At 43.2% G+C, this 26,593-nt stretch overlaps 2 protein-coding genes across 2 annotated transcripts in view; one reads left to right on the top strand and one right to left on the bottom strand.

Annotated features, from left to right (window-relative positions):
• Positions 1 to 26,593, top strand: part of DMGDH (dimethylglycine dehydrogenase) — a 302,254-nt gene that overhangs the window by 193,752 nt on the left and 81,909 nt on the right. The gene's annotated exons all lie outside the window — the stretch shown is intronic.
• On the bottom strand, positions 1,408 to 26,165 carry BHMT2 (betaine--homocysteine S-methyltransferase 2). Its single transcript, XM_075543060.1, has 8 exons — positions 26,133 to 26,165; positions 23,428 to 23,560; positions 20,653 to 20,744; positions 19,321 to 19,512; positions 16,116 to 16,263; positions 15,188 to 15,370; positions 13,605 to 13,833; positions 1,408 to 1,489 (listed from the first exon to the last, which is right to left on the bottom strand). The coding sequence occupies exons 1-8, from the start codon at positions 26,163 to 26,165 to the stop codon at positions 1,408 to 1,410; spliced, it is 1,092 nt and encodes a 363-aa protein (XP_075399175.1).

The following is a 26,593-nucleotide window of genomic DNA, read 5'->3' as shown; positions in this document are numbered from 1 at the left end:
AGAAAGAACATGGATTCCACAGCCAGATCCCATGGATTTAACTCCCTATCATACCATTTACAAACTAAACCTGAGGCAAATGAATCAGTCTCACTGTGCTTCAGTTTTCTCATCTGTAAAATAATTGTGTTAAAAACATAATCTCATTTTAAATCTTTATGCAGATTACATCAGCTGATCTATGTAGAATGCTTTGAATAAAGCCTGTGACATAATAAGTAATATATGTTGATTATTATCATTCTAAAGAGGATCTAGGAATTTTAGCTATTCAGATAGTATAGGAGGTAAAATTTCCTAATTTTGTTGTTAGAAACTCATACATTATGAGGAACAAAGTGAGAAACAGACTTATAGCAAATAGCACAAACATACGTCAAGGAAATATTAGACCAAGACATATACTAACTCTTAAAAAGTGTATCTTTAATTATTTTTCTATTTTTACTTATTATTAACAAGAATGAGTATTTTCCTGAGCATCTACTATGATTCTCAGTACAATGGTAATTAATTTAAGGTTAAATATAAGATGAATAGATGATTCTGACCCTTAAAATATATTATAATCTAACTATGTGTGATTATAAACACATGCTTTTAAAAGCAGTTTTATTGGCATATAATCCACGTATTCCGTAGTTTAATCATATTAAGAAGAGTTGTACAATAATCACCACAATCAATTTTAGAAACAGTATCTTCTTTCTTGTCCTCATTGTGATTAGCTCTCCATTGATCCCCAACCTCCCCTACTATCCTCCCCCCAAACCATTAATCTAGTTACTGTCTCTATAGATTTACCTATCTGGAATTTCAAAAGGACACATTTTTTCAAAGTCTAGGACCTTATACTTTTAAGGGAAAGTAGTGTTTCAATGTAATCATTCTGGAAGATTATACACATATCTCATTATTTCTGCCATTGCTCAAAATATTTCTGCACTCTAATTTGGGATTATTTTTAGAGTCATTAAACAGTAATTTGAAAAACTAGACTCATTGTTTTAGTTTAGAGTTCTGTTCTATCTTCCTTAAACATAAAACTTAATAAGCCTATATTATTTACTAGTCTTGGTTCTTCATGATTTCTGGTTATCTTAAAAGGTCACATTCACACGACAAGATTGGCTAGTCTTGATTTTCTCCAAAAGAACAGATGGTAGCCTTACTGGACAGTTAGTACACGGAGGGCGAGGGGGCACTGACATCTCCAACTGCATCCAGCGTGAGCCCCATAGCAGGACCTCAGTACGGACATGTCGCATTGAGCTGGTGGAAAGGCAGCACATCTGCTTTACAGCAGCTCGAACAAGGAAGTGGGCTGAGGATGAAGGGTTCCTCAAGATAGGACTTGAGTGCAATTATTTTCCACTCCGTCATTTCCGTGTTTTCGTGCACTGCTTCTTAGGCATCTGGCTTTGACAGTGAAGGACAGAATGGTCTGCCTGAAGCTGGTCGCAGATTTTCCCAATGTTCCTTTCTAGCCCTGGGTTGAAAGAAAGAAAGAAATATATACACACATTTACGCACACATATACTGAACCCCCAGACCAAACTCACTACCTTTAAATCAATTCTGACCCATAGTGACCCTATAGGACATAACGGACCTTTCTCTATGGGATTCTGAGACTACACTGTTTACCTCTTAATGGGAGTAGAAAGCCAAGTCCTTCTGCTTTGGAGTGGCTGGTGGGTTCAAACTGCTGACCTTGTGGTTAGCAGTTCAAAGCATAACCACTAGGCCACCAGGGGTTCTGTACACACATGTATATTATTAATCAATAGATAATTACTTATTTTTAAGTCAAATGTGTCATAAATATACATTTCCCAAGTAGACAAGTATGATTAAGCTAAAGTGGAGCTTTAGTTTCAACATACAGCTAGAAAAACCACGTCCATAGGCGTTAATGCCCTGGGCCTCTCTTACATTTATATCCTCAATGTCAATCATTAGGATTTATACCACTTTACCAACACCCCCCACCAAAAAACCCTATATTTGAATTTTTCATGTTTTTTGTGTGTATGTGGATTACACTTATTCTGAAATTTCTAGCATGGCCCTTCTAGCTCTGTTTAGTATTTTAACATAAGGACAAGTTAATCAAGACATTTATTTCCCATTTTTAAAAAATTTTAATTAAAATCATTTTATTGGGGGCACTTACAGCTTTTATCACAATCTATGCATAAATCCATTGTGTCAAGCACATTTGTACATATGTTGCCATCATCATTTTGAAAACATTTTCTTTCTACTTGAGCCCTTGGTATCAGCTCATTCCCCCACCCTCCCTCCCTCATGAATCCTTGATAATTTATATATATTTTTTCATGTCTTATACTGACTGATGTCTCCCTTCACCTACTTTTTATTGGTCCTAAGGAGTTTATCTGTTCTGGATTTCCTGTATTTCCAGCTCATATCTGTGCCTGTGTCCATGCTTTGGTCTAGCTGGATTTGTAAGGTAGAATTGGGATCATGCTTCAAGAACTAGAGGAAGGTTTTAATTTTCATCATTGCTACACTGCACCCTGACTGGCTCATCTCCCCGTGACCCTTCTGTAAGGGGATGTCCAGTTGCCACAGATGGGCTTTGGGTCTCCACTCTGCCTCCTACTTCTTTCCTCTACTTCCTTTTAATTTCCTCTGAAGACAACATTTTTAATGTAATGAAACAAAGTATAGTTCTTCCAAAAGTAACTAAGAAGAGAATACAAATGATCTTTTCCATTCCTTGTTTCAGACAAAGAAAGTCAGGAACAAATGTTCCTGGTCACAGGCCTTGTGTTAAATATACTTTTACAGTTTGTTTTTTACTCATTTCATATACAATAAGGAATAAAGCAATACTTCTGGATGATTGAAATGTCAGAAATCTGGGTTTATACACGTATCTGCTTAGCCAAACATTTCTGTGAACATTGGTAGGCCTGAAAGTTCAGAGTTCAAGGGAAGTCTGGCTTTAGTCTACATAATTACATTTTATATTTAAGGAAAATGGTTAATGCTCTTTAATGATCACTGCAGGGTGATAAGGACACCGAGCGGCTCATTGGTTAGTGTGTGTGGCTTCTATCCTAAGAGCTGGTGATTCCAATCCCCGGGACACTCCGGACGAGGAAGGTGTGGTAGTCTTCTTCTAGGGAGCAGTTCTACTCTGTCCTGCAAGGTCAGTGTAAGTTGGAATCAGCTCAAAGGTTTAGATGATCAGAGTTAAAATAAGCTTAAACTAGTTCAATCATCCTGTCACTTACACTATTTTATCATCACTAAGTATGTTTTTGTTAACTTTTAATGATATGTATGCTCATGATTTTCCTCTTTAAGTATGGTATTCACCAAAGCTATCTGTATTTCCCAGGAGATATGTTTGGATAAATTATTCTTGCCTAATTTTGCCATCTACATACATTTACAATAATAAAGTAGTTTCAGCTAAAAAGCAAAGCTTTTCAAATCCCATGAAAGACAAAAGGATGAAAAATGTGGGAGAATAACTAGGAAACATAGGGGAATGATCTATAAGGTCTAAAAAATATCCACGAAAAAGATCATTCAGAATATAAAGAAAAATCAGTAACCAAATATATGTCTGAGAGAATATAGAACATAATGAAAACTCGATACTAAAATAAGGACAGGAAAAATTTCTGCCCCATTTGTAGGCCATTGGACATTCCTTTACAGAGGAGTCTCGGGGAGGAGATGAGCCAGTCAGGGTGCGATGTAGCAACTGTGAAAAACACAGCTTTCCTCTAGATTCTAAATGCTTCCTCCTCCCCCACTATCATGATCCCAATTCTATCTTGCAAGTCTGCCTAGACCAGAGCATATACACTAGTACAGATAGGAACTGGAAACACAGGGAATCCAGGCTGGATGATCCCTTCAGGACCAGTGGTGAGAGTGGTGATACTGGAAGGAGGCAGGGAGGGTGGGTTGGAAAGGAGCAACCGATTACAAGGATCTACATGTGACCTCCTCTCTGGGGACGGACAACAGGAAAGTGGGTGAAAGGAGACGTCGGACAGAGCAAGATATGACAAAATAATAATTTATAAATTATCAAGGGTTTATGAGGGAGAGGGGAGCTGGGAAGGAGATTATTTGTAGATCCCTGTAATCGATTCCCCCTTTCCACCTTACCCTCCCTTTCCCCTCCCAATATCACCACTCTCACCACTGGGGGAGATGGATAACAGAAAAGTGAAGGGTGATATTGGAGAGTGTAAGATTATGGCAAAATAATTTATACATTATCAACAGTTCATGAGGGAGGGAAGGAACAAATGGGGAGCTGATGCCAAAGGCTTAAGTGCAGAACAAATGTTTTGAGAATGATGAGGGCAATGAATGTACAAATGTGCTCTACTCAATTGATGTATGCATGGATTGTGTGTGATAAGAGTTGTATGAGCTCCCAATAAAATTATTTTAAAAAAATGTTTCCTCCACAAAGAATCCAGTTAGTTTGAATCAGGTTAGTTTTAGAGTTCTGAACAACACTAAAGTTTAGAAGACTTCAAAATTTTAAGGAAACTGTATTTTTTAATTTGGAATTATACATTCATTTAGAATATCAATCAGGTTTGATGGTAAGATGAAGCAATTTTCAAACATAAAAGGACTCCAAATTATTAGGTTATTTTCTGAAAAAAAAAAAAGATTTCTGAAAAATGTACTTAAGAATATGCTCCAACATATTGGCATGAAGCAGGGAACCAATAGAGAAGTCTGCAGGACCAGTCCAATTCCAGTTACGTGGACACCCCCTCTCACAGAATAATTCACTTCACAGGACAACACTGAAGCTACAGCTCAGGGAGAGGGGCACGTCTAATTAGAGCACACGAGGAGCAAACTAAGAGGGAAGGAGAGAGAGTGGAACACATCCTGGCCCACCAAGCCCTGAGGACGATATTCCTGCTCAGAGCAGCCAATGCACAGAGGACCATAGGGCTGGCCCCACAAGTTCCTCACTCACCCATGGTGCTAGGAGGGACAACACTGGAGGCACAGTGTGGGGATTGTGCTGGATCTGACCCCACCAAACTTGGGTGAAATGCTAAGGGCCTGCAACAGAACAGCAAGGGGAGCAAAGCAATGAAGTTCCCAGGGAATACCAAAAATAGGCTTTGGGGCCAGGGCATGGCACCCCATCAGACTCTACCAGAAAACACTCCTAAAGGTCAACAAACAGACCTGGAACTATATATAGGCTTTTCATTTTTTTGTCGTTGGTTTTTTTTGTTGTTGTTGTTTTGTTTTCTTTTGTTGTTTTGCTTTGCTCTGTCTTATTTTGTTTTTGTGCTTATTATTGTTTCTGCATATCTATCTAGATAAGATAAGTGGGATAAGAAATCTGGAGGAGAAAACAACGGGACCAGTGGTTCCAGGGGCACACAGGAGAGGGGGAGGTGGGTGAAGGAGGGGGTGCCAACAAATCCAGGAGCCAGAGAACAATGAATGATCTAAAATTGATGGCAAGGAGGGTATATGATGCTTGGTGGGGCTTGATCAAGGGCAATGTAGTTGAGAGGAATTACTGAATGAAGGCCAAACATGATAGTGGGAAAAGAGGTAAGAAAAGGGAAATAGAGGAAAAAACTAGGAGGTAAAGGACATTATACAGCTCTAAATACAGGCATGTACATATGTAAATATACTGTATATACTCGAATATAAGTCGGCCCGCGTATAAGCCGAGGTACCTAATTATTACCTGGGAAACCAGAAAAACTGATTGCCTCGAGTATAAGCCTAGGGTGGGAAATGCAGAGGCTATTGGTGAGTTTCAATAATCAAAACAAATGACAATAACATTACTAAAAATTGAGACATCAGTGGAGTAATGTATTTAAATACTTATTTTAAATAAAAAACATAAATAAAAGGACAAGTCATTTAACATTAGTAAACCAACACAGTAAGTGGAAAATAGGTTCAATAAAAACAATAAGGTATCAACAATGATACCTTAAGAGTACTATTCCCTGAGCTCAATCAAAGCTAAAATGGAAAGAGTTAAAATTCTTCAAAGCTGGATTCCTCATCAACATCCGTATCCCAGTGCAGAGCTTCAGCTGGTGTGAGGTTATCATAGACGTTGTCCTCACTGAGATCGCCGTCATCACCATCACTGCTGTCATTTCCATATAAAGTGCAGTCTTCACTGCCATCCACAGCATTACTAATACTACATTTCTGGAAGGCACGTCACACCATGTCTTCTGGAATGTCTTCCCATGCATCTCGGACCCACTTTGCTATTAACTCTATGTCAGGCTTCATGAGATTTCCTCCTTTTGTTAGTCGGGCTTGACCAGATGACATCCATTCATGCCACATCCTTTGCACATGGTCTTTAAAAGTCTTATTCAAAGGTACAGCCAGAGGCTGCAGTACAGATGTAAGCCCATCTGGAATAATGGCTAAAGTAACTTTACTAGATTTTGCCAATTTTTTTATGTCATCCGATAGGTGGGCTCTGAACATATCCCGAACAAGTAATGATGGCATTTTCTTTAAGGCTGCTCCTGGTTGTCAGATCCAAATTTCTTCCAGCCATTTTTTTGTTCCATCTTCATCCATCCAGCCTTTAACATGTGCACACACAGTAATTCTTGGTGGGAAATTGATCTTTTTAGGCAAGGCCTTTCTTTTAAAAATAACGACAGGACGCAGCTTAGTTCCATTAGCCAAACATGATAGAACAACTGTAAAGTGTTTTTTTTTCATTTCCTATGGTTTTGAGAAAAAGGGTTTTTTTTTTCTCCTAAACTTGCCACAGTTCTGTTGCTTGGAAGATCAAAAGTCATGGCAGTTTCATCCATTTTCCCAATACCTGCCAGATCATAATTATAAATCCTTCTTTGTTTTATAATAAATTACTGGAATGACATACTTTTTTCTTTAAGGTTTTATGGCAATTTCTGGGAAATCTTTCTTTGTCTCAAACATAGTAGGCCAAACCTGTTCATTAAGCGAGTACACCATCCTACTGACGCAGCAAAATTTTCAATGCCTGGTGCTTTATATTTGTCATCCTTAGCCATTTGTAGAGCGGATTCCCATGTGTGTTACGCAGTAGTCATTTTAACAACATTCCATAACCCATTTATGCAATTCACTCTCAAGAGCCCCATAAAAAGACGTTAAACTCCGATGAACATTTTTAGCTTTTGGAATCTGTTCCAAGTCAGCCTTCATTTTCTGCCACTCCCTCACTTGCTTTCGTCAACACAGTTCCCTACTTGCAATACTGTTATTGCTCTCTTCTGCTCTTGACACAACCTTCATTTTGAAACCAGCTTCATACGACCTGCGTTTTTGTTCAAGAATATCCATTTCTAATAGGATAAAAAATAAGACTTTGAAAAATAACTTTCATGGTAATGCCCCTCCGCCCCATGACATGTTAGTCTGGAGTAGCGGGGGCAGTCTGTGCGGGCGGGGGATGCAGGATGTGAATTAACACAGAGACCAGAGGGGAGAGATGGAACGCAGCCATAGACACGTCCTTACCAGTTCAGCTGCTGGGGTAAGTGAATCACTACAGGTGCTTCTGCAAATTGGAGCCGTCCACGTCATAGGATGGCTCTGATTGGTTAGATGTCAAAGCCCTGCAGGGTCAGCGGGGCTTTGAACAAACAGCAGAGAAATGGCAATCACCAGTAAGGTAATGGGCACTCGTCCCGTTACCTTGGGGAGGGGGTCCCAGCGAGATGTTACACGTCACTGGGGTACCACTGACCTGTGCATAAGCCAAACCCCAGTTTTTCAGCACATTTTTTGTTGTGCTGAGAAACTCGGCTTATACACGAATATATATGGTATTTATATATAATGATAGGGAAATAGATCTATGTACTTATATTTATGTGTTATGTATTAAGGTAGCAGATGGACATTGGGCCTCTACTCAAGTACTCCCTCAGCACAAGAACACTTTGTTCTAATAACCTGGAATTCTATGATGCTCACCTTCCCTGATATGATCACTGAAGACAAAATGGGTGCATAAGCAAATGTGGTGAAGAAAGCTGATGATGCTCAGCTATCAAAAGATATAGTGTCTGGGATCTTAAAGGCTTGAAGATAAACAAGCGGCCATCTAGGTGAGAAGCAACAAAGCCCACATGGGAGAAGCACACCAGTCTGGGTGATTGTGAGGTGTTGATGGGATCAGGTATCAGGAATCAAAGACCCAGAACAAAAAATCATATCAATGTGAATGAGGGGGAGCATGGAGTGAATACCCAAAGCCCATCTGTAGACAATTGGACATCCCCTTACAGAAAGGTCACAAGGAAGAGATAAGCCAGTCAGGATGCAGTATAGCACTGATGAAACATACAGCTTTCCTCTAGTTCTTTAATGCCCCCCCCCCAACTATCATGACCCCATTTCTACCTTACAAATCTGGCTAGACCAGAGCATGTACATTGGTTCAGATAACAGCTGGAAACACAAGGAATCCAGGAGAGATAAACCCCTCAGGACCAATAATGAGAGTAGCAACACCAGGAGGTTAAGGAAAGGAGGGGGAGAAAGGGGAAACCTATCACAAGGATCTACATATAACCTCCTCTCAGGGATGGACAACAGAAAAGTGGGTGAAGGGAGATATCAGTCAGTGTAAGACATGAAAAAAGAATAATTTATAAATTATAAAAGGTACATGAGGGAGGGTGGGTGGGGGAGGGAGGGAAACAGTGAGCTGATACTAAGAGCTCAAGTAGAAAGAAAATGTTTTGAAAATGATGATGACAACATATGTACAAATATGCTTGACACATGGATAGATGTATGGATTGTGATAGGAGATGTATGAGTCCCCGATAACATAATTTTAAAAAAAGAATGTGCTCCAACAAAATCAAGCTGTGGTAGCACTCTCATGTCTGCTCCAGGTCATGTAACTGACCAATCAAGAAATAACCTTGCTGGCAGAAAGTGAGGAGGATTTGAAGCACTTGCTGATGAACATCAAGGATTGCAGCCTTCTGTATGGATTACAACTCAATGTAAAGCAAACCAAAATTGTTACTATTGAATCACTAGGTAACACCATGGTAAATGGAGACAAGACTGAAGTTGCCAATGATGCTGTCTTGCTTGTCAACACAATCAGTGCTCATGGAAGCAGAAGTCAAGAGATCTGAAGGTGCATTGCATTGGGTAAGTCTACTGCCTGAGAAGTCTTTACAGCTTTGAAAAGCAAAGATGTTACTTTGAGGACTGCGGTGCACCTGGCTCATGCCATGGTACTTTCAATCGCCTCACACGCGTGTGCGAGTCGCATAGTGAATGAAGAAGACCACAAGGAAAAGCAGTGCATTTGGACGATGGTGTTGAAAGAACCACTGACTTCCAAAGGAACAAACAACCCTGTCTTGGGAGAAGTATAAGCCAGAATGCTCCTTAGGAGCAAGGGCGGTGAGACTTTGTGTCTCATGTATTTGAACATGTTATCAGGAGAGCCTAATTCCAAGAGCAGAAAGTCATGCTTGGTAGAGTTGAGAGGCAGTAAGAAAGAAGAAGGCCTTCAACAGGATAGATTGACACAGTGGCTGCAACAATGGACTCAAACATAGGAAGCATGGTGAAAATGGTGCAGGACCAGGAGGGCTTTCATTCTGTTGTGACTTGGAACTGACTGGACAGCACTAACAATAGCCAGCTGCCATACCTTCCTGAGAAGCCATGTTTCCCCGGGGCTGCTCTCAGTCAAAGGCAAAGGGTCACAAGAATAATACTGTTGGCCAATTTCTGCATAAGAAATAAGAAGGACTCTTTCTGGTATCTGATTTTGGCTCAAAGACCTCCTCATCTCCCAGCAGAGTAGTCAAAACATTGTTAAAAGGATGCTGTAATCCAAGACCACCCCTCCTTAGGCCCCACCCTTCCTTCTCTGCTGCACAAGTCTCAGATATATATCTTAGTCATATGGTTTTATCCATCTTCTCTGGTTCCCTCCCCACTTTTATTCACAGATGTTTTCCTCAATAAATCTCCTGTCAAATTCTGTCTTGGCATATACTCCATAGAGAATTTGAACTAACAAGCAATCCAAGAAAGAACAGAACATGAAATCTGAGAAGTAGTGAATTTAACCCAAAGCTACATTGTAAAATTATCCGGTTGTAACTGCAGTGTGTCCAGAGAACAATGATCCAACACAGAACAGTCATTCAAGGGTCCAAAGAAAAATGTTTTCAATAATAAAGTGGGTTGGCTGTAAGAAATAGTTTCATTTCAAAACTGTCAAGAGAAAGGTGAAGACCCTGTATTCTGTCAGTGTTGAAAAAGGAAGTTAATTAGAAATTCTCAGAAAACCAAATGTAGAAAGAAAGTAATCATTCAAGTATGAAGCAATTAAAACTTGGCATGAATTTAGACAGCTGATGTAATATAAGAGAATCCTTTACACCTTGATGCTTGAGATTTTCCCCTTCAAATGGCTGAAGTTCTGCAAAATAGGATTATTGCTCTTTCCCATAGCTCCACTTGCTGGTTCTGCAACGAATCATATTTTAAAAATACATGTTGTGAAGGGATGTTCAGTGGGAAGCTATAATGGAGACACCAAGTTTTGATAGATATCAGGTATCTAAGTGAGTTGCAGGACAGACCAAACTGCAGAAACGTCAAAGGAGATGCCCTGCAGCCAGTCAGATGACTTGCCTGGACCTTGCTGGAAAATCTGGAGCACAAGAGACCAGGTGGGATGGGGTGGGGTGGGGGTGAGGAGGATGGCCACTTTGCCTGTGAGCAGAGAGCAGAGAGGTACCTTGTCATTAGCTCACCACTCTCAGAGTTATATCTGGATAACGGAAGGATGAAAGAGAGTCAGTAGGGAGGTATTTGAAGTCTGGTGCAAAAGAAGGACTTGGAAGGACACAGGAACCTCTCAAGTCGGTTACAGCTGGAGTGAACTGCTGAAAATGCAGGGCCCTAGTGGGGAGCAAAGAGCCCAGCGGCGCAGACCTCAACCTTGTCACTCCAGCTTTGGCCAGGTTAGCTATCCAAAATCACCAGCCGTTCTGCAGGTGAAAGAGGAGGAATTCTGCTCCTGTAAAATCCCCTTTCAGATCCCCACGGAGCATTTGCCGGGGCTGCTCTGAGTTGGCGTGGACTCCAAGGCATGGTATTGGGGGGTTTCGTGAGAGAGAAGCAGCAGGGAAAAAGAGATGCGTGGTGTGTGAGAGACAAAAGTTCCCCATGGAAGTCTCTGGAAAATCATGAGAGATTTAAAAAGATCTTCCAGGTCCATGGGAAGCAAAGTCTTCCTGTTAAGGTGCCAGCAAATTAATCATCCATTTCACTCTGACTTTCCACCTTCTCTCTTCCTGACTTGATTCTGAAGACATGAGAAACCATGGCAGTAAGATGGGAAAGAGGGCGGAGGTGTAAGGCAGAGAAAGAGCGAAGGACCAGAAAGGCTTCCTCTGGCTTCCTGTCTGCTGAAGACTTCCGCTGCAAGACAGGAACAACTTCAAGTTTGAAGCATGCTCTGGCTTTGGATTGAACTGATCAGAAATGAACATTTTAAAAAAGTGAACTGAGAATGCATTTTCAAAGTAAAATGATCATGGAGATTAATTTCTATTACTTGAGTGCTGACCTCAAGGTCAGTAGTTTGAGAGCACCAGCCGCTGTGAGGGAGAAACCCAGGCTTTCTACACCCATGAAGACTGAGAGTTTTGGAAACCCGCAGGGGTGGGTCTGTGTGGTCGGATAGGGTTGCCATGAGTCAGAATCTACTGAAAAGCAGTGAGTTTGGTTTTTTGGAAGAATACCCAGAGAAGTTTCGGGGCATGTCAGTATTTTCAAACAGAGGCAGAAGAAGGGATAGAGTAGGTTCAAAGCAATAAAAGAAGAAAAAGAAAGTTGAGTTCTGATTACATTTCATGAGTCCTGCTTGTTTAATATTATAGATATAATAATATTATAAATGTTATTCACTTACTGTATACTTTTAGAAGTCAGTCCACAGACCAAACATAGAAGATATATTAATGATTTTAGAAAATAATATATTAGTTAAAAAATAGTATGACTTAAAGAATCCAAGTGATGGATGAAGGGAGAAAGCAGAGAGAAGTAGAAGGGAGTTAGTTCTTATTCTAGAGAATGGATCCAAAGGTACTAGTATTGATGGGTTAAGAAAAAGGTAGCTAAACTTATAATGAACATGCAGATCAAACTTGGGGGAAAGGATGGGGGAAAGGAGCAGATAGTATGAATGAAATCAGCTTTTATAGGAGATCACCAATAACTACTGCTTAAAATGGAGAAAGTGGTGAAAAGAGGTAGAAGACGTCAAAAGGGAATGGCAAATGGCTTAATTCTGGGAACAAGGCTGGTGTCAGGAGGGCTGCAACTTCTATTTTTCATTTTGGACACTTTATACTGTTTGAATATTTATTACTACACATGTGCATAACTTGTATAACAGTAAATAGCATGAGCAATAGGAAAAATGCTCAGAATGTTCATTTAAAAATCCCTACCTCTATCTTTATATATTTATATATATAATCTACATTTATGCCTACATATATGTATATATATGTAAATACAACAAGGAAGCAGATGGACTTTGGCCCTCTATTTAAATCTTACCTCAGTATAAGGACGGCTTGTTCTCATAATGTGGCACTGAATGATACTCACCTTCCTGACATGATCACTGAAGACAAAACGGGTGCCTAAGCAAATGTGGTGAAGAAAGCTGATGGAGCCCAGCTATGAAAAGATATAGTGTTCTAGAGTCTTAAAGGCTTGAAGTTAAACAACTGGCCATCTAGCAGGGATACAACAAAGCTTACAAGGAGGAAGCACACCAGCTTGTGTGATCATGAAGTGTCGCTGGGAATAGGTATCAGAAGTTCAAAAACAAGCAATCAAGTTGACATGAAAGAAGGAACATGAACAAAGTGGAGACCCCAAACCCACCTGTAAGATAACTGGACAGTCCCTCACAGAAGGTCAGATTTAAGGGATGACATATCTAGGGAGTAGTATAGCACTGATGAAACACATAACTATCCTTTAGTTCTTTAACATTTCCTCTTACTATCCTGGTCTTTGCTTTACCTCATTAATCTTGTTAGACTGGTGTATGTTCATTTGTATAATTAAGAGCGTTCAATGAATGAAAGTCAAGATAGATAACCCTTCAGAAACAGTAACTGGAGTAACGATTCCCTGAGGATACAGGGAGGGGAGGAGGAGAGGGAGCTGATGTCAATGATGACTGTATAACCTCACTGGAAGGGAACGAATAACAGAATTGCAGGTGAATGGATACATTGGCTGGCGTAAGATATGGCAAAACACATATATGTATGGTGTGTGTGTGTGTATATATATATATATATTAAGGGTTCCTGGGGGGGTAAGGTGGGGTAGGGAGGGGATAAAGGGAAGCTGTAAACAAAGAGTTCAAGAAGAAAGGAAATGTTTTGAAATTGATGGTGGTAGCACCTGTAAAATTATGTTTGATCTAACTGAATTATGGATGTTATAATATCTGTAAGAGCTCCCAATGAAATGATTAATAAAAAAGATTAAAAAAAATCCCTACCTCGCTCTAATCCAGGGCTTGGTGTGCATGTCCAAACCACTTCCCCAGCTGCCGTGCTTTTCTGAAGCTGGGGGCAGAAATCCCCTTTCTGGGGCCAGCTCCTCTGCGATGGCCCGGATGTGGTAGGGCTCAAATCCACAGCAGCCGCCGATGAACCTGACCCCCAGCTTGTAGGCCTCTCTGGCGTACTTCTGAATATCCCACCTGGTCGCCACTCTGGGTTCCATTCCTGTAATATAATACAAATGCTCTGCTACATATTTTTTCCTTTATAACTATTACCATCTGTTTTGAGTTAAGTTATTTTTTAATCACTCCTAACAGAATTTCAGTAGTCCTTCAGCTTGATTCTGCATTTCACCCACCCACAGCTAATAAACTTAGGGCTCTATGTATTGGTCTACCTTAGATATTTCACATTTATAGGATCATACAATATTTGACCTTTTGCGAGTGACATATCACTCACCATAATTGAAAAAAGCCTTTTTATTGTGGTTTGAGTTGAAGTTGACAGAGCAAATTGGTTTCCCATTCATTCATTCACCTTTTGTCATGTGACACTGAATGCAATCCCCACAATCTAACCACACCCTGTTTCCTATTTTCATCGTCCTTCAGTCATTACCGCTGGACAGATGTTGCCCTTTTGCTCTCCTGTGGCTGCTTGTTCTTAGGAGTGCGATCTAGCCTCTAGTCTAAAGTGCAGCCCTGGGGGTGAGTTCAGTCCCACGCCTGCAGGCTGAGTAGGGATGGGAGATTTGGGGGTTCTATCAGTGTCAATTAGACCACTAAGCCTGTTCTTTTCCTTAAGATTTTGAATTCTCCCCTCCCACCTATTTTTCTCACACTTAGACTTTTTGGTTAACATTTCGTGCTTTGTTTTATGCAGTTTTGTCTTACGAGGCTGCACCACTTGTATTGTTGTGTGCTGTTGATTCAGTTCTGACTAACAGCAACCCTAGAAGACAGAACTGTCCCCCAGTTTCCGAGCCTATAGTCCTCACGTGAGCAGATCAACCAAGTCTTTCTCCCGAGAAGGAGGTGGGTCCAAATGGCCTGGTTTTCAGTTAGCAGCTGAGCACTTAGGCATTGCACATCCAGAGCGTCTTGTAACACTTGTGTTGCTGTTAGGTGCCATGTAATGCCCGGAATCAGAGAGACCCTATGTAAGAGAAAGGACGAAAGCCTGCCTGGCCCTGCACCGTCCTCACCATCATTAAGCTTGACACCATTGTTGAGACCACCATGTCAGTCCATCTCCTTGCAGGTCTGTCTCTTTTCCACGGACCCTCTACTTTACCAAGCAAGATGTCCTTTTGCAAGGACTGGTTTTTCTCAAGAACATGTCAAAAGTATGTGTGACTAAGTTTCACCATCCTCACGTCTAAGGAACTGGCCGGACTTCCTCCAAGGCAGATTTGTTTGTTCTTCTGGCAGCCCACGGCACTTCCAATATTCTTCGCCAATCCCATAATTCAAATGCATCCATTCTTCTGTGGGCTTCCTTAGTCATTGCCTAACTTCATAGTTATCTTAGTTTTCTTATACCATGAAACCACAAGGGTTTCTCATGAGCTTACCAAAGGGATATTCTGGAAGGTCCACAAAGCCCCCCTTGCCACAGTCAGGGGTGTGGAACCCCAGGGACTGCACCATCAGGTGCGCTGTCAGCCCCGCAGCCTGAAGGCCCTCCTTCATGAGCTTCATCGTCTTCAAGCTGGCTGTGGGTCCAAATCGGCAGTTCACACCAACGATTGAAGCGCCTAGGCAAATAAAGAACTTGAACATGTTATTTACCACTTTGGTGTTTTCAATAAAATAACTGAAGGTAACTTACCCGTTGAAATGGAACTGACTCAGACTTATAGGGACCCCAAGTGGTCAGAGGCAAAGTATGCATTGCAGAGTCTTCAATGAAGTGCTTTTTCACGGCCAGGCCTTTCTTCTGAGGTGCCTCTGAGTGGACTGGAACCACCAGTCTTTTGGTTAGCGGCTGAATGTTAACCATTTGCCCCGCCCGGGGAATCCAGAGGACACTTTTTCTCACTGTCATTGAATCAATTCTCACTCAGAGAAACCCTATACGACAGAGGAGAACTGTCCTTGTGGGTTTCTGAGACTGTAACTCTTTATGGAATAATAAAAACCAAACAAAACCTCAAACTGCCGTAGGGTCGATGGTGACCCTATAGGATAGGGCAGAACTGCCATCATGGGTGTCCGAGACTATAATGCCTTCCAGGAGGAAAAAGCCCCAGCTTTCCCCTGTGGGGTAGCTGGTGGTTTTGAACTGCTGACCTTTGGGGTCACAACCCAACTCGTAACCACTATGCCACCAGGGCTCCAAATAAGATATTTTAGAGATGATCTATTCCCCTAAACTTTTCAGACAACACCACTGATTCACGTTAGCTCTTTTATTTTTGAATGGCTCTCATAATACTAAGTGAACTTGGTTAAGTTTCCCAAACAACAACTGAGATGCTTATCATTATGGATTCAAATTACCTGCCTTCACCAGCTGAACAGCACACGCTCCGGGCGCTACGTTATTCATGTCTCCCTCTGGGCCTATGCACATAGTAGCTGCCACAGGTTTACCAGTTTCCTTTAAGACCTCCACAGCCCACACGGCTTCTTCAGCATGCTCAAAATACTAAGAGAAATTTCAGTTTTTCTATTGGTCCAAATACAAAAGAGATCTTGAATGGAAGAATCCAAATGTGAAATAGAAATTAGTTATAACATTTGCAAATACATAATATGAAATAAAGCTTCTTATGGAATATGCCTCTATCAATCTGATTAAAGAATACACTTCTGAGTAAATGTTTTATGTATTTTTACAATAATATAGGTTTTCATTCAGGAATCACCTACACAGTGAGATGATGACTTAGTAAAAAGAGCTACCTGCCCCCACTTAAAAATAAAGCAAACTACCCTACAAAGGTCTTTAAAGTAACGGAGTATTAAAATTCAATCGTTATTGTGGTAAGAATACATAAAATAAAACATTTGGCATTTCTTCATTTTGGGGGATGTAGAGCAGGGATATTCACTTTGTTCATCACGTGGCCTAGTCATTATTATGAGCACTTTTCAATTGTTTCCACTACTCTTAGCAGAGACTCTGTGCCGCCTAAGTGACGCACTCCCCTTTCTTCCTCCATCTCACCCTTGGTAACCATGAATACATGTTGGTCTCTATAACCCAAACCAAACTCACTGCCATCCAGTCGAGACTGACTCACAGTGATCCTGTAGGTCAGGACAGAACTGCCCCTGTGAGTTTCCCAGACTGTAACTATTTACAGGTGTAGAAAACCCTGTCTGTCTCCCTCGGAGCAGGTGGTTTCGAACTGCTGACCTTGCTGTTAGAAGCCCAGCACACAGCCACTATACTACCACGGCTCTGGTCCTGGTTTCTGTATATTTGCCAAATTCTAGAGATTTCATATAAGTGGGATTATGCAATATTTTCCTTTTATGATTGATTTCTTTTTTTTGACTCAGGATAATATCTTCATGCTCCATCCATATTGCAGTGTATATCAAGATTTCGTTTCTCTGACAGGCTTAGTATTTATTGTATGTATGCACCACAGTCATCTGTCTGTTCATCTGTTGATGGACACAGGCTGTTTCCAATACTTGGCAAGTGCGAAGAGTGTTGCAATGAGCATCGTTTGTGTTCCTGCTTCCCGTGCCGTAGGTTATGTGCTCAGGAGTGGGATTGCTGAGTCATGCGTCTAACGTTTGAAGCGCCGCTGAACTGTCTACCACAATGGCTGGAGTCATAGCTCTAAGGGAGCAAGACTTTTGTGAATACATCTTGGACTCATCTTTAATGGAAATGAGACAATCTCTGAAAAACAATGAATAGTTTATTGTTCCTTATATTTTTAACGTGCTTTTGACCTCACTTCCATGTAGATATTCCCGAGTGCCCCATGCAGTAGGATGATGAGCATTAAAGAAGAGGGCATTGGGGCAAAAATGGGAAGTGAAAGCTACTGGGTCCTTTGTCGCTGGAAGCTAGACCACCTTGTCTAGTAAGCACAGGCCGTGAGCAGCGTCGCTTTCCAGGAGCCCCCTGAGTGCTATTGTGGAAAAGCTGACTTTCGGGGATGCAGAGAAAAGCAACTAGAAGCCTCCCTTTTTCACTCTTCAATTCATATTAAAAAAAAAACAACCAAAAAAAACAACAACCCAAAAAACCCAGATTCTGTGGCAGCAGTGTATGAGGAATGACACAGTGAAAGGAGGAGGTCTTTAAAAACCCAAAGCAAATCACCTCCTGTGTTCCCATTCCTTGTGGGGCCAGCATTCATTTCATTCTCTGCAAATGGTTCTTCAAGATGGGTTATCCCGGCTGGAAGAGCAGAGAGCCGTGGGAAGGTTGGTGAGGCAGTAGGCAGGGACAGATCTCGCAGTAGGCACAATGGAGGCATTGGGAAAAGAGTAGTTTGGACAGAGGCTCTTGCGCAGGCTTTGGGTAAAGGCTTGAGATGGTCTCCAGGCAGTAGTAGCTATTATGGAAATGAGGGAATGAAGGTTTTGGGTAGGGGCTGGGGGGTTAGAGAAAGGGATTGTAGTGCTGGAGAAATATATTGAAAGACTTCTAAAAAGACAAACCCATCTGCCATGGAAGCAGTTCTCCAGAATATTCCTGAGGAGGCAAGGACGGCAAGACTTTGTCTTACTTTCTTGGGCCATGCCGGAGAAGGACACCATGCTTGGCAGGGTAGCAGGGCAGTGAACTAGAAGAAGGCCACCAAGGAGGTGGACTGCCACTGTGGGCTCAAGCACGGGAACAGTTGTGAGGATGGCACAGGACCGGGCAGTGTTTTGTCGTGTGGTGCATGAGGTCGCTCTGGGCGAGAACTGACTCGATAGCAGCTAAGAACAACCGAGGAAGGAAAATGTGTGAGCCGGTATGTCTGGTCACTGACCAGTTCCTATCAGTTCTTTCTTTAAGACAGCCCGGAGCGCCTCCGTTATCACACGAAGGCCAGCAGAGCGGCGAGTGGGAGCAAGGGGCGGGGGACTGAGGAGAAAGCAAAGGGCTGGGTCTTTGAGGAGGATGGAGAGGCCTGGGGAGTCTGAGCAGACACCTACCTCCCAGGTTTGCTTTTTCACGTCCTTCAATCCCCACACTCAGCTCCTTCCAAACCTGCCCTTTCCACAGGAGAGGATGCTTCCTGAACCACTGCCTCTCCTCCCACTCCTCACTGTAAGACTCCTTGGAGAAAGCAGCTGTCTCGGCCAGCTAGGCCTTTCTTGCGTCTTCGGGTTCCCCGGGGAACCTAGCTCAGATGTGAGAGGCTGTTGACCTCGACGACCCCAAAAACCCCAAACTTACTGTCTTCAAGTTGACACCAACTCATAGCAACTAAATAGGATAGGGGAGCATTGTCCCTCTGAGTTTCTGAGACTGCAACTCTTTACGGGAGTCAAAAGCCTCACCTTCCCCCTGAGGAGCAGAGGGTGGTTTTGAACTGCTGAGTTTTCAATTAGGAGCAGAATGAACACGTAATCCGTTTCACCACCGGGGCTCTTTTGACCGTGATGAGGGTGCACATAAATAAACCTTGGACCATGCTCCTGGAGGAGCCGGGGGCACAGGCAGTCCATACCCTCGTGAAAGATGAAGACGATGCAGATGATGCTTGCCAAAGGGGCTTCCTCTGTCCCTTGATAGCAACCTTACCTCTGCAATGACAAAGTCCACGTTTTTCCTGGTGAACACCTCAAGCTGTAGTCGAAAGATTTTCTTAATTCTAACTTCATCCTTGCGATGTTTGTACGTGGATTTCTGGCAGATCCCCCCAGCAACCAGAGCATCACCCTTTGCACCCACTTCTCTGGCGAGGTCACAGGCAGCTGCGTTTATATCTTCCCACTAAGGTTAGAAAATAAGAGCACAGGAAGTGAACTTGGTCTTTCAAAGGTAAAATACAATAAATATGAAATGGAGCCATGAACCAGGATGAGGAGGACCAGCAGCCAGTCTGAACAGTAGCAGGGGCAGGCTGGCAGAGGCAGGGAGCCTCTCCTTGGCTGACAACGTTGGGCTTACCACAGTGGGTTTTGATGGCTATAGACTTGTTTGTCTCCCACCTTTGAAACCGAGTGCCTGCAGAATAGAATCTGTGCCTTTGTGTCTGTCGTCTTAGAGTCTAGCAGGTCACACAGTGACTGGGCTGTAATGGACTCAGTGAAAACTGGTTGCTTGAATGAGAAAATAAGAATTCAAGTATTAATCGTTTACATTTGCAGAATATGTCATGGTTCTTTCCCATCCTTCATTTTCCCTTACTCTACAACTCCATGGATTTACACATTACTGTTATCTCCATGAATTTAGACGGGGGGCGGGGGTGGGGGAGGCTCTTGCACAAAACTGCAGGGTCTACAGGTGGCAACATAGGCTATCAAACATAGCTCTTCTCAAGCCTGAACCACTGTTGTGTTCCCAGGGCCACCTGTCTCCAGGTGGACAAGACAAGAAGGAGGCCTGCGGAATGAGAAGGTCAGAGGGGTGTGTATGGGAAGGGAACACTGGGATTCCTCTTCCCCCATAGAAGGTTGGTCATACAGAGGCACAGAGGATTGGCCATGCCACTACAGGGATCTATCCTTCCTCAGCCCCGCCCTTCCTCCTTCCTTAACAAAAGGGGCAGAAAAGGAGCATTCATTTAGTATACCTATGTATATAGTAATTAATTAATAGAGCTCGTATGTGGATTTTCTCAAAAAAGTATGATAGCACAAACTGTCAATTCCATAGCTTCCATCAAGAGGTTGTTTATACTCTAGACCAGCGGTTCTCAACCTGTGGGTCGCAACCCCTTTGGGGGGTCGAATGACCCTTTCACAAGGGTCGCCCGATTCATCACAGTAGCAAAATCACAGTTATGAAGTAGTAACAAAAATAATTTTATTGTTGGGGTTCACCACAACATGAGGACTTGTATTAAAGGGTCACGGTATTAAGGTTGAGAACCACTGCTCTAGACGATGACTTCTCCTGCAGTCTTACCTTGCTTTCCATATTATCCTCGCTGGCAGAAAAGGTGAACGTTTGCATGACGTTTGATCCTGCTCTCAAGAATTCCATGTGAAGCTGCCGAACTACACAGTAGCACCAAGTAGTTGTTGTTTTTAGGGGAAATAAAAGGAATTTGTGATCATGAGTGCTATCATTGTCAGCGTCAGCAGCTCATCCATTCAACATCTTTTTCAATCATGCCAGCCTTCAAATTTAGTACTTCTAAGAAGTTGAACATTAAGTCCAGTGGAGGTCGAAGACATCACAAGACACGGCAGAGTGCCAAGGTGGGACTATTTAGAGTAGTCTAAGATTGTCCTACTGATTGGCCCCAATGGCCCGGTGTGGTCACATGTAGAGATTGATGCCTGGAGGGCCAGTTTGCTCAGTCCCTTGATTTCGAGAGTGTTGTGAAGGGTGTGGTGGCTCTGCTTGTAGTCATCACTGGGCAGCCCAGGAAGTTGTTGTTGTTAGGTACCATCAGGTTCGTTCTGGCTGTGTACAACAGAATGAAGCATCGCCCAGTCCACTGCCACCCTTCCAATTGTTCTATGTTTGAGTACATTGTTGCAGCCACTGTGTCCATCCATCTTACTGAGGCCCTTCCTCTTTTTCACTCCCATTACTTTGCCAAGCATGATGTCCTTCTTCCTGACAATGTGTCCAAAGGACACGGTCTAGCAATTCTTGCCTCTTCGGAGGATTCTGGCTCTACTTCTTCTAAGGCAGATTTGTTTGTCCCTTTGGCAGTCCATTGTACTTTCAATATTCTTTACCAGCACCATGATTCAAAGGAATAGATTCTTCTTTCGTCTTCCTTATTCAATGACCAAGTCCAGGAAGTAGAATGAGGAAATTCTCATCTTGGGTTGAATGAATTTACATGGGTTAGCACACATATGAAACCAATTCAGTTGCATGTAGCACCAGGGTGGGAGGGAGGCAGTGAAAAAGAGCAAGACCTTCCACGAGATGGATTGAAACAGTGGCTGCAACAATGGGCTCAAACATAAGAACAATTGTGAGGATAGAGCAGGACCGGGCGGTGTTTCTTCTACTGTACATAGATAGGGTTTCTATGAAGTGGAACTGATTCAATGACACTTAACAACAACAGACAACCCCCAAATAAATTTTATTGGCAACTCTTTGATAACCCTCATACATAGCTGGTGGTTCTGTAAAAATTGTGGAAAGCAATACAATGCTACCTCAAACAACCAGAAATAGAAATTCCATAGGGCTGAACAAGCCCTTATATACCCTAAAGAAATCAGAGCCACAACATGAACAGACACATGCACACCCTGTGGCAGTTACTTTATATCCTGTCAACTTAAAAAAGGCTGCAGTCTAGCTTGTCAATCAGGTTGCAGCTTGAAGACCTCATTTGGAGGCACGAAGGTGATAAATAGCTCACTGGAGATTAGACACACTCTCTGCTTCAAATTCCTGCTGAGAAGCCACATGGAGATACACAGAAAGGAGGCAGAGCCCTGGAGCTGGAGGAGCCACGTGGAGACCCATGCCAGCACTGAGATGCTTCCACCGCCACTGGATCCACAAGATGTTCCACCCACTGGCCCGTGATCTTCCTGTATTTGGTGTCATTGCATGGCTGTATGAGTCTAAAGAGGAATTTATGGACTAGTATTGATATATGGGGTAATCTCATAGTTTTCGACTTGATCTGGACTGGACTGCGATGTTTTCTCAATATTCAATTGCTCTTGTATATAAAGCTCTTTCTGATACACATGAGTGTCTCTGGATGTGTTTCTCTAGTCAACCCAGACCAACACATGTTCATCACAACACTGTTTATAATAGCAAGAAGAAGGAAACAACAAATGCCTTTCAGTAGAAGAATGGATAAAGAAATTTTGATAATTCAACAGAATACGATATATCACTGACCAACAATGATGAAACAAGGAAGCACCTCATGACATGGATGGAAATGAAGAACATTATGCTAATAAAATTTGTCAATCACAACAGGGAACATATTTGATACCACTGTTATAAAGAAAAAACAAAACTTTAATACCAAAGGGAACAAACTTTGGAGGTTACCCATGCGTGGGAGGGCCAGGGAGGGTGGATGAAGAAATAGGCTAGAGGGTTGGCAGGTGTTAACTTTGGAGAGGGGAAGTTCACATTGCAGGAGAGCCGGACGAGGCATCCACAGTTGCGAGGTGGGAGACTATTGCACAGATGGATTAGTGGTTCAAACAGCTGGATTCAAAATTGATTATCTGAAATGTAAACTCCCACGTAATTCACAATAAAAAATAGTTTAAAAATGTGGTAAATATGTATTTGCTTTTCCCAACAGAACCTATTTGCCTATGCTTTGTGAAGTTGGTGACCATCATAAACCATATTTACCATGCACACCGCCATACCGCACTCCATACATGGGCCAGCAGGAGGAATATGAAGCAACTTGTTGCTTGGATATCTATCTAAATTTCATGGATCAACTATTAAGTTACTTATATTTTTCCCTACTAATGTATGAAGATACAAATGTGGGTGTATGTCTGTCTGTCTGTATGCATATATGGGTGTGCACACACACACGACAAACAGGAGAGAGATCATTTTCTTCAACATACTCCGACCCACGTGCTCCCACTGTTTCCATATCATGGCCCTTTGGCAAGTGACACCCTTAGGAAACATTCACTGTTGTTTTTCCATCTTCTCCATCTAGGTAAGAAGTCACCCAGGTAAACCCTGTTTAGTGATGTTGTCACCAACCTGCATTGGGGTGTTCGACCACTGCTTCTGGGGTCCAGAGTCCAGCCTTCACATAGCCCCTCTTCTCCAGAGTGAACAGAAAGCCTCCATCTCCAATGACAACCTCCCCACTGTCCAGGCGTTCCAAAATGCCCTGAAGCAGAGAAGGGAAAAGCCACGTTTTCTTTTTCTAAAAGCAGTTTCTAGCTTGAGGAGAGGTGGGAGTGTGTTCCTAGAACTCAAGCTTTGTGGAAATCTTCAGGTTGAGCACACATTTCACATTTAATCCAGATTCTTGTTTTGTGTAACTGAGGGCTGTGACTATTTTTTTCCTCCAATCAGAAGACTATGTAGTGATTTCGCGCTGAGCTGCCAACCACAAGGTCAGCAACTGGAAACTACCAGTAGGCTCCATAGGGGAAGAATGAAGGTTTCTACTCCTGGGAAGATTTGCAAGCCTGGCAACTGATCAGGGAAGTTCTACCCTGCCCTATAGGTGCATGATTGGGGCAGTTCTACCCTATTCTATAGGTGCATGATCGCAGCAGTTCTACCTTGCCCTATAGGTGCATGATCGTGGCAGTTCTACCCTGCCCTATAGGTGCATGATCGCGGCAGTTCTACCCTGCCCTATAGGTGCACTAATAGTCTGCATTGGCTGATGGCAGTGGAATTGATGCACTAGGGGGGTGATTAATAATGCTCTCTAACATAAAATCAAAATGATATCTCCAAGGTGAACAAGAGACATGTAAACCATAGATGCATGAATGGACTTTTAGCTTGCACTTAATTCTAGACCAAATCTAAGAACAATTGGTTCTAAGGACATGGCCCTGCTTGATACACAACCTCATGAAAAGATCACTGAAGATATGGGTGCTTTAACAAAGTATGGTGAAGAAACTAGATGGTGCCCAGCTAACAGAAAGAATAGCATCTGGGATCTTAAAGGTTTGTTTTCAAATAAGCAGCCATCTAAGGCAGGGGTCAACGAAAACCACATGGAAGAAGCACACCAGCCTGTGTGATCCAAGGATTGTAAATAATATAATCCAAATTCTAATGGTGAAAGAGTATCAGAGTTTAAACTGTGAACACTTGGTTTGGATGACAGTGGAAACCCCAAATACCAGAAGTTAGCCTCAGTGCGTCCTCTGCAGTCACAGTGGAGGGAGGTGAATGGCCCTGTTATCAGACAGAGCATTGTGAAGTCAATCATGGCGGACATAGCCAGATCTAAATGTTGCATCTCATCATTCAATCTCTTTAGGCTCATTTTAAAGCTGCTGCAGATTTTAAAAAGGGAAGGGGACATAGCGGCGGATTGAGCCCCTGGGGAGTCCCCTCTGACCATGGACCAGTGATGAGAATAGCTCTGTTAGCATCAGAACGCCTGGAAAGTGGTTTGTTGCAGATGCAGTTAACGTTAAAATTCAGCACCCTCTCACTTGATCTCCCAGTTGTTCCATTTAAATTTATTCTAGTTTTAAATAAGTTCTGCTCTCTTTTCAAGTGAGGGTTATATCTGTTTTATTTTGCTATTCTGTAAGCCTTGGACTGCTAATTGCAAGGCTGGCAATTTAATGTGCCAGCAGATCCGCGGGTGAGAGATAAGGCTGTCTGCCCCTGTGAAGACTGATACCGTCTTGGAAACACTTTGTATGGTCTCCATGAGTCAGGCTTCACTCGATGATAATGGGGTTTGGAGCTTTGTGACTTTATATTGCCCAAGTCCTTTGCCTAATCCACGCCTTTTAGATGACAGGCTAATAACTGATTATGTGAATGAACCTTACATTCCGAGCTCTCAGTGTGGAGCATCTCGGTCACACCTATGTTTTCAGTGCAAAACCAGAGAAAGCATACATTTCCATGCCTGTATCACGCTCCCCACCTCCCTACTTCCCCACCTTGAATTGTTGGCTCAGGTGGGTGGCTTAATTGTTTTGGCGGATCCTGAATTCAAATTCATTTATTTATTTTGCTTGGTCATCCCATGCCATATTCAGGGAAGAAAAGGGGCCACAGGCCCAGAGCCAGTGGTGAGTGAGGTGAAGGGTCAGCCTGTGGGTAGGGGTGGCTGGGGCTGGATTGGGTGCAGTTCTCAGAGCAGGTTCAGGCTGAGTCTCACCCAAAGTGCCAGGGAACTTTCGAGGACGTCTGGAGCAGCAAGATCCGGAAGAGTGACAGATGCAGGACCGTTGGGGGAAGAAAATGTGAATGCGGCCCCTGAAGGCCCAAAGCTAGACTTCCCATCAGTGCCAACCAACAGGTTAAAAGAGTGTAAGCCCTGCTGGTGGAGGGATGATGCATGTAAAGCACCCTCCAGGGCACGAAGTAGGACGGTCTCAATTAACACTATCTGCCAGCTACACAGCCCCCACGAGGGGAGCCCTGGCGGTGTAGTGGACTGCTAAATGCAAGGTCAGCAGTTCGAAGTTGCCCGAGGCTCCGTGGGAGAAGGTTGAGGCTTCTCTGTTCCAGTTAAAAGTTCCAGCCTCAGAAACCACCGGGGGGTAGTTCTGCCCTGCCTTCTAGGATCACCAGAAAGTGAACTCTCAACTCAGTGGCACTGAGTTTGTTTTTTTATCTAGTCTGCTCACCGAGGTGGCACGGTCCCCTGGGAGGGCAAGTATTTGGCCAAGGCTGCAGAGCGTGCCTAGGGGTTAAGGGGGGGATTTGAACTAGAGCCGTCTCGCGCTTCTGGGCTCCCTGAAACTCACCTTCTTGGTGCTGGGACCTCCGGCTGTCGCCATCACGATCGGTTTCATGGGTGTCTAGAGCTCCGGGGCGCGCCACCCCCTGCGGGAGCCCGCCCCTTGGCCGCCCGCCCCTCGCCGGGGAGGATCCGACAGCTGCCCGGGAGGTCCGAGTCCCGGGCGGCAGGCTGTCCTCACGCAGGTGTCCGCGCCCTCCGCCTCGCCATGCTCCGCCAGGGCGCCCAGCGGCTGCGGGGCCTCCCTCGGCCCAGGTTCCTGCTGCGGGGCGCGCAGGGCGCGCACTCTCCCCGCCGCCCGCGCTCCGTCTCCAGCCGGGAAGGGTGAGTCCAGGTCCAGCCTGCGCTGAAGTCGCTGGGCCACTTTAGGCGGGGGAGCGGGGGTATCCAGGAACTGAGCCAGACTCGGCATTAGGAGCACTTCCACCATCTCAAAATGGACTCGCTTTTAAGTTAACTATGTTTTCT

The sequence above is a fragment of the Tenrec ecaudatus genome, chromosome 2 (assembly GCF_050624435.1).
Source record: "Tenrec ecaudatus isolate mTenEca1 chromosome 2, mTenEca1.hap1, whole genome shotgun sequence".
NCBI classification, from domain to species: Eukaryota; Metazoa; Chordata; class Mammalia; order Afrosoricida; family Tenrecidae; genus Tenrec; species Tenrec ecaudatus.
The sequence above is the reverse complement of the archived record's forward strand: the minus strand, read 5'-3'. Positions and strand labels throughout refer to the sequence as shown.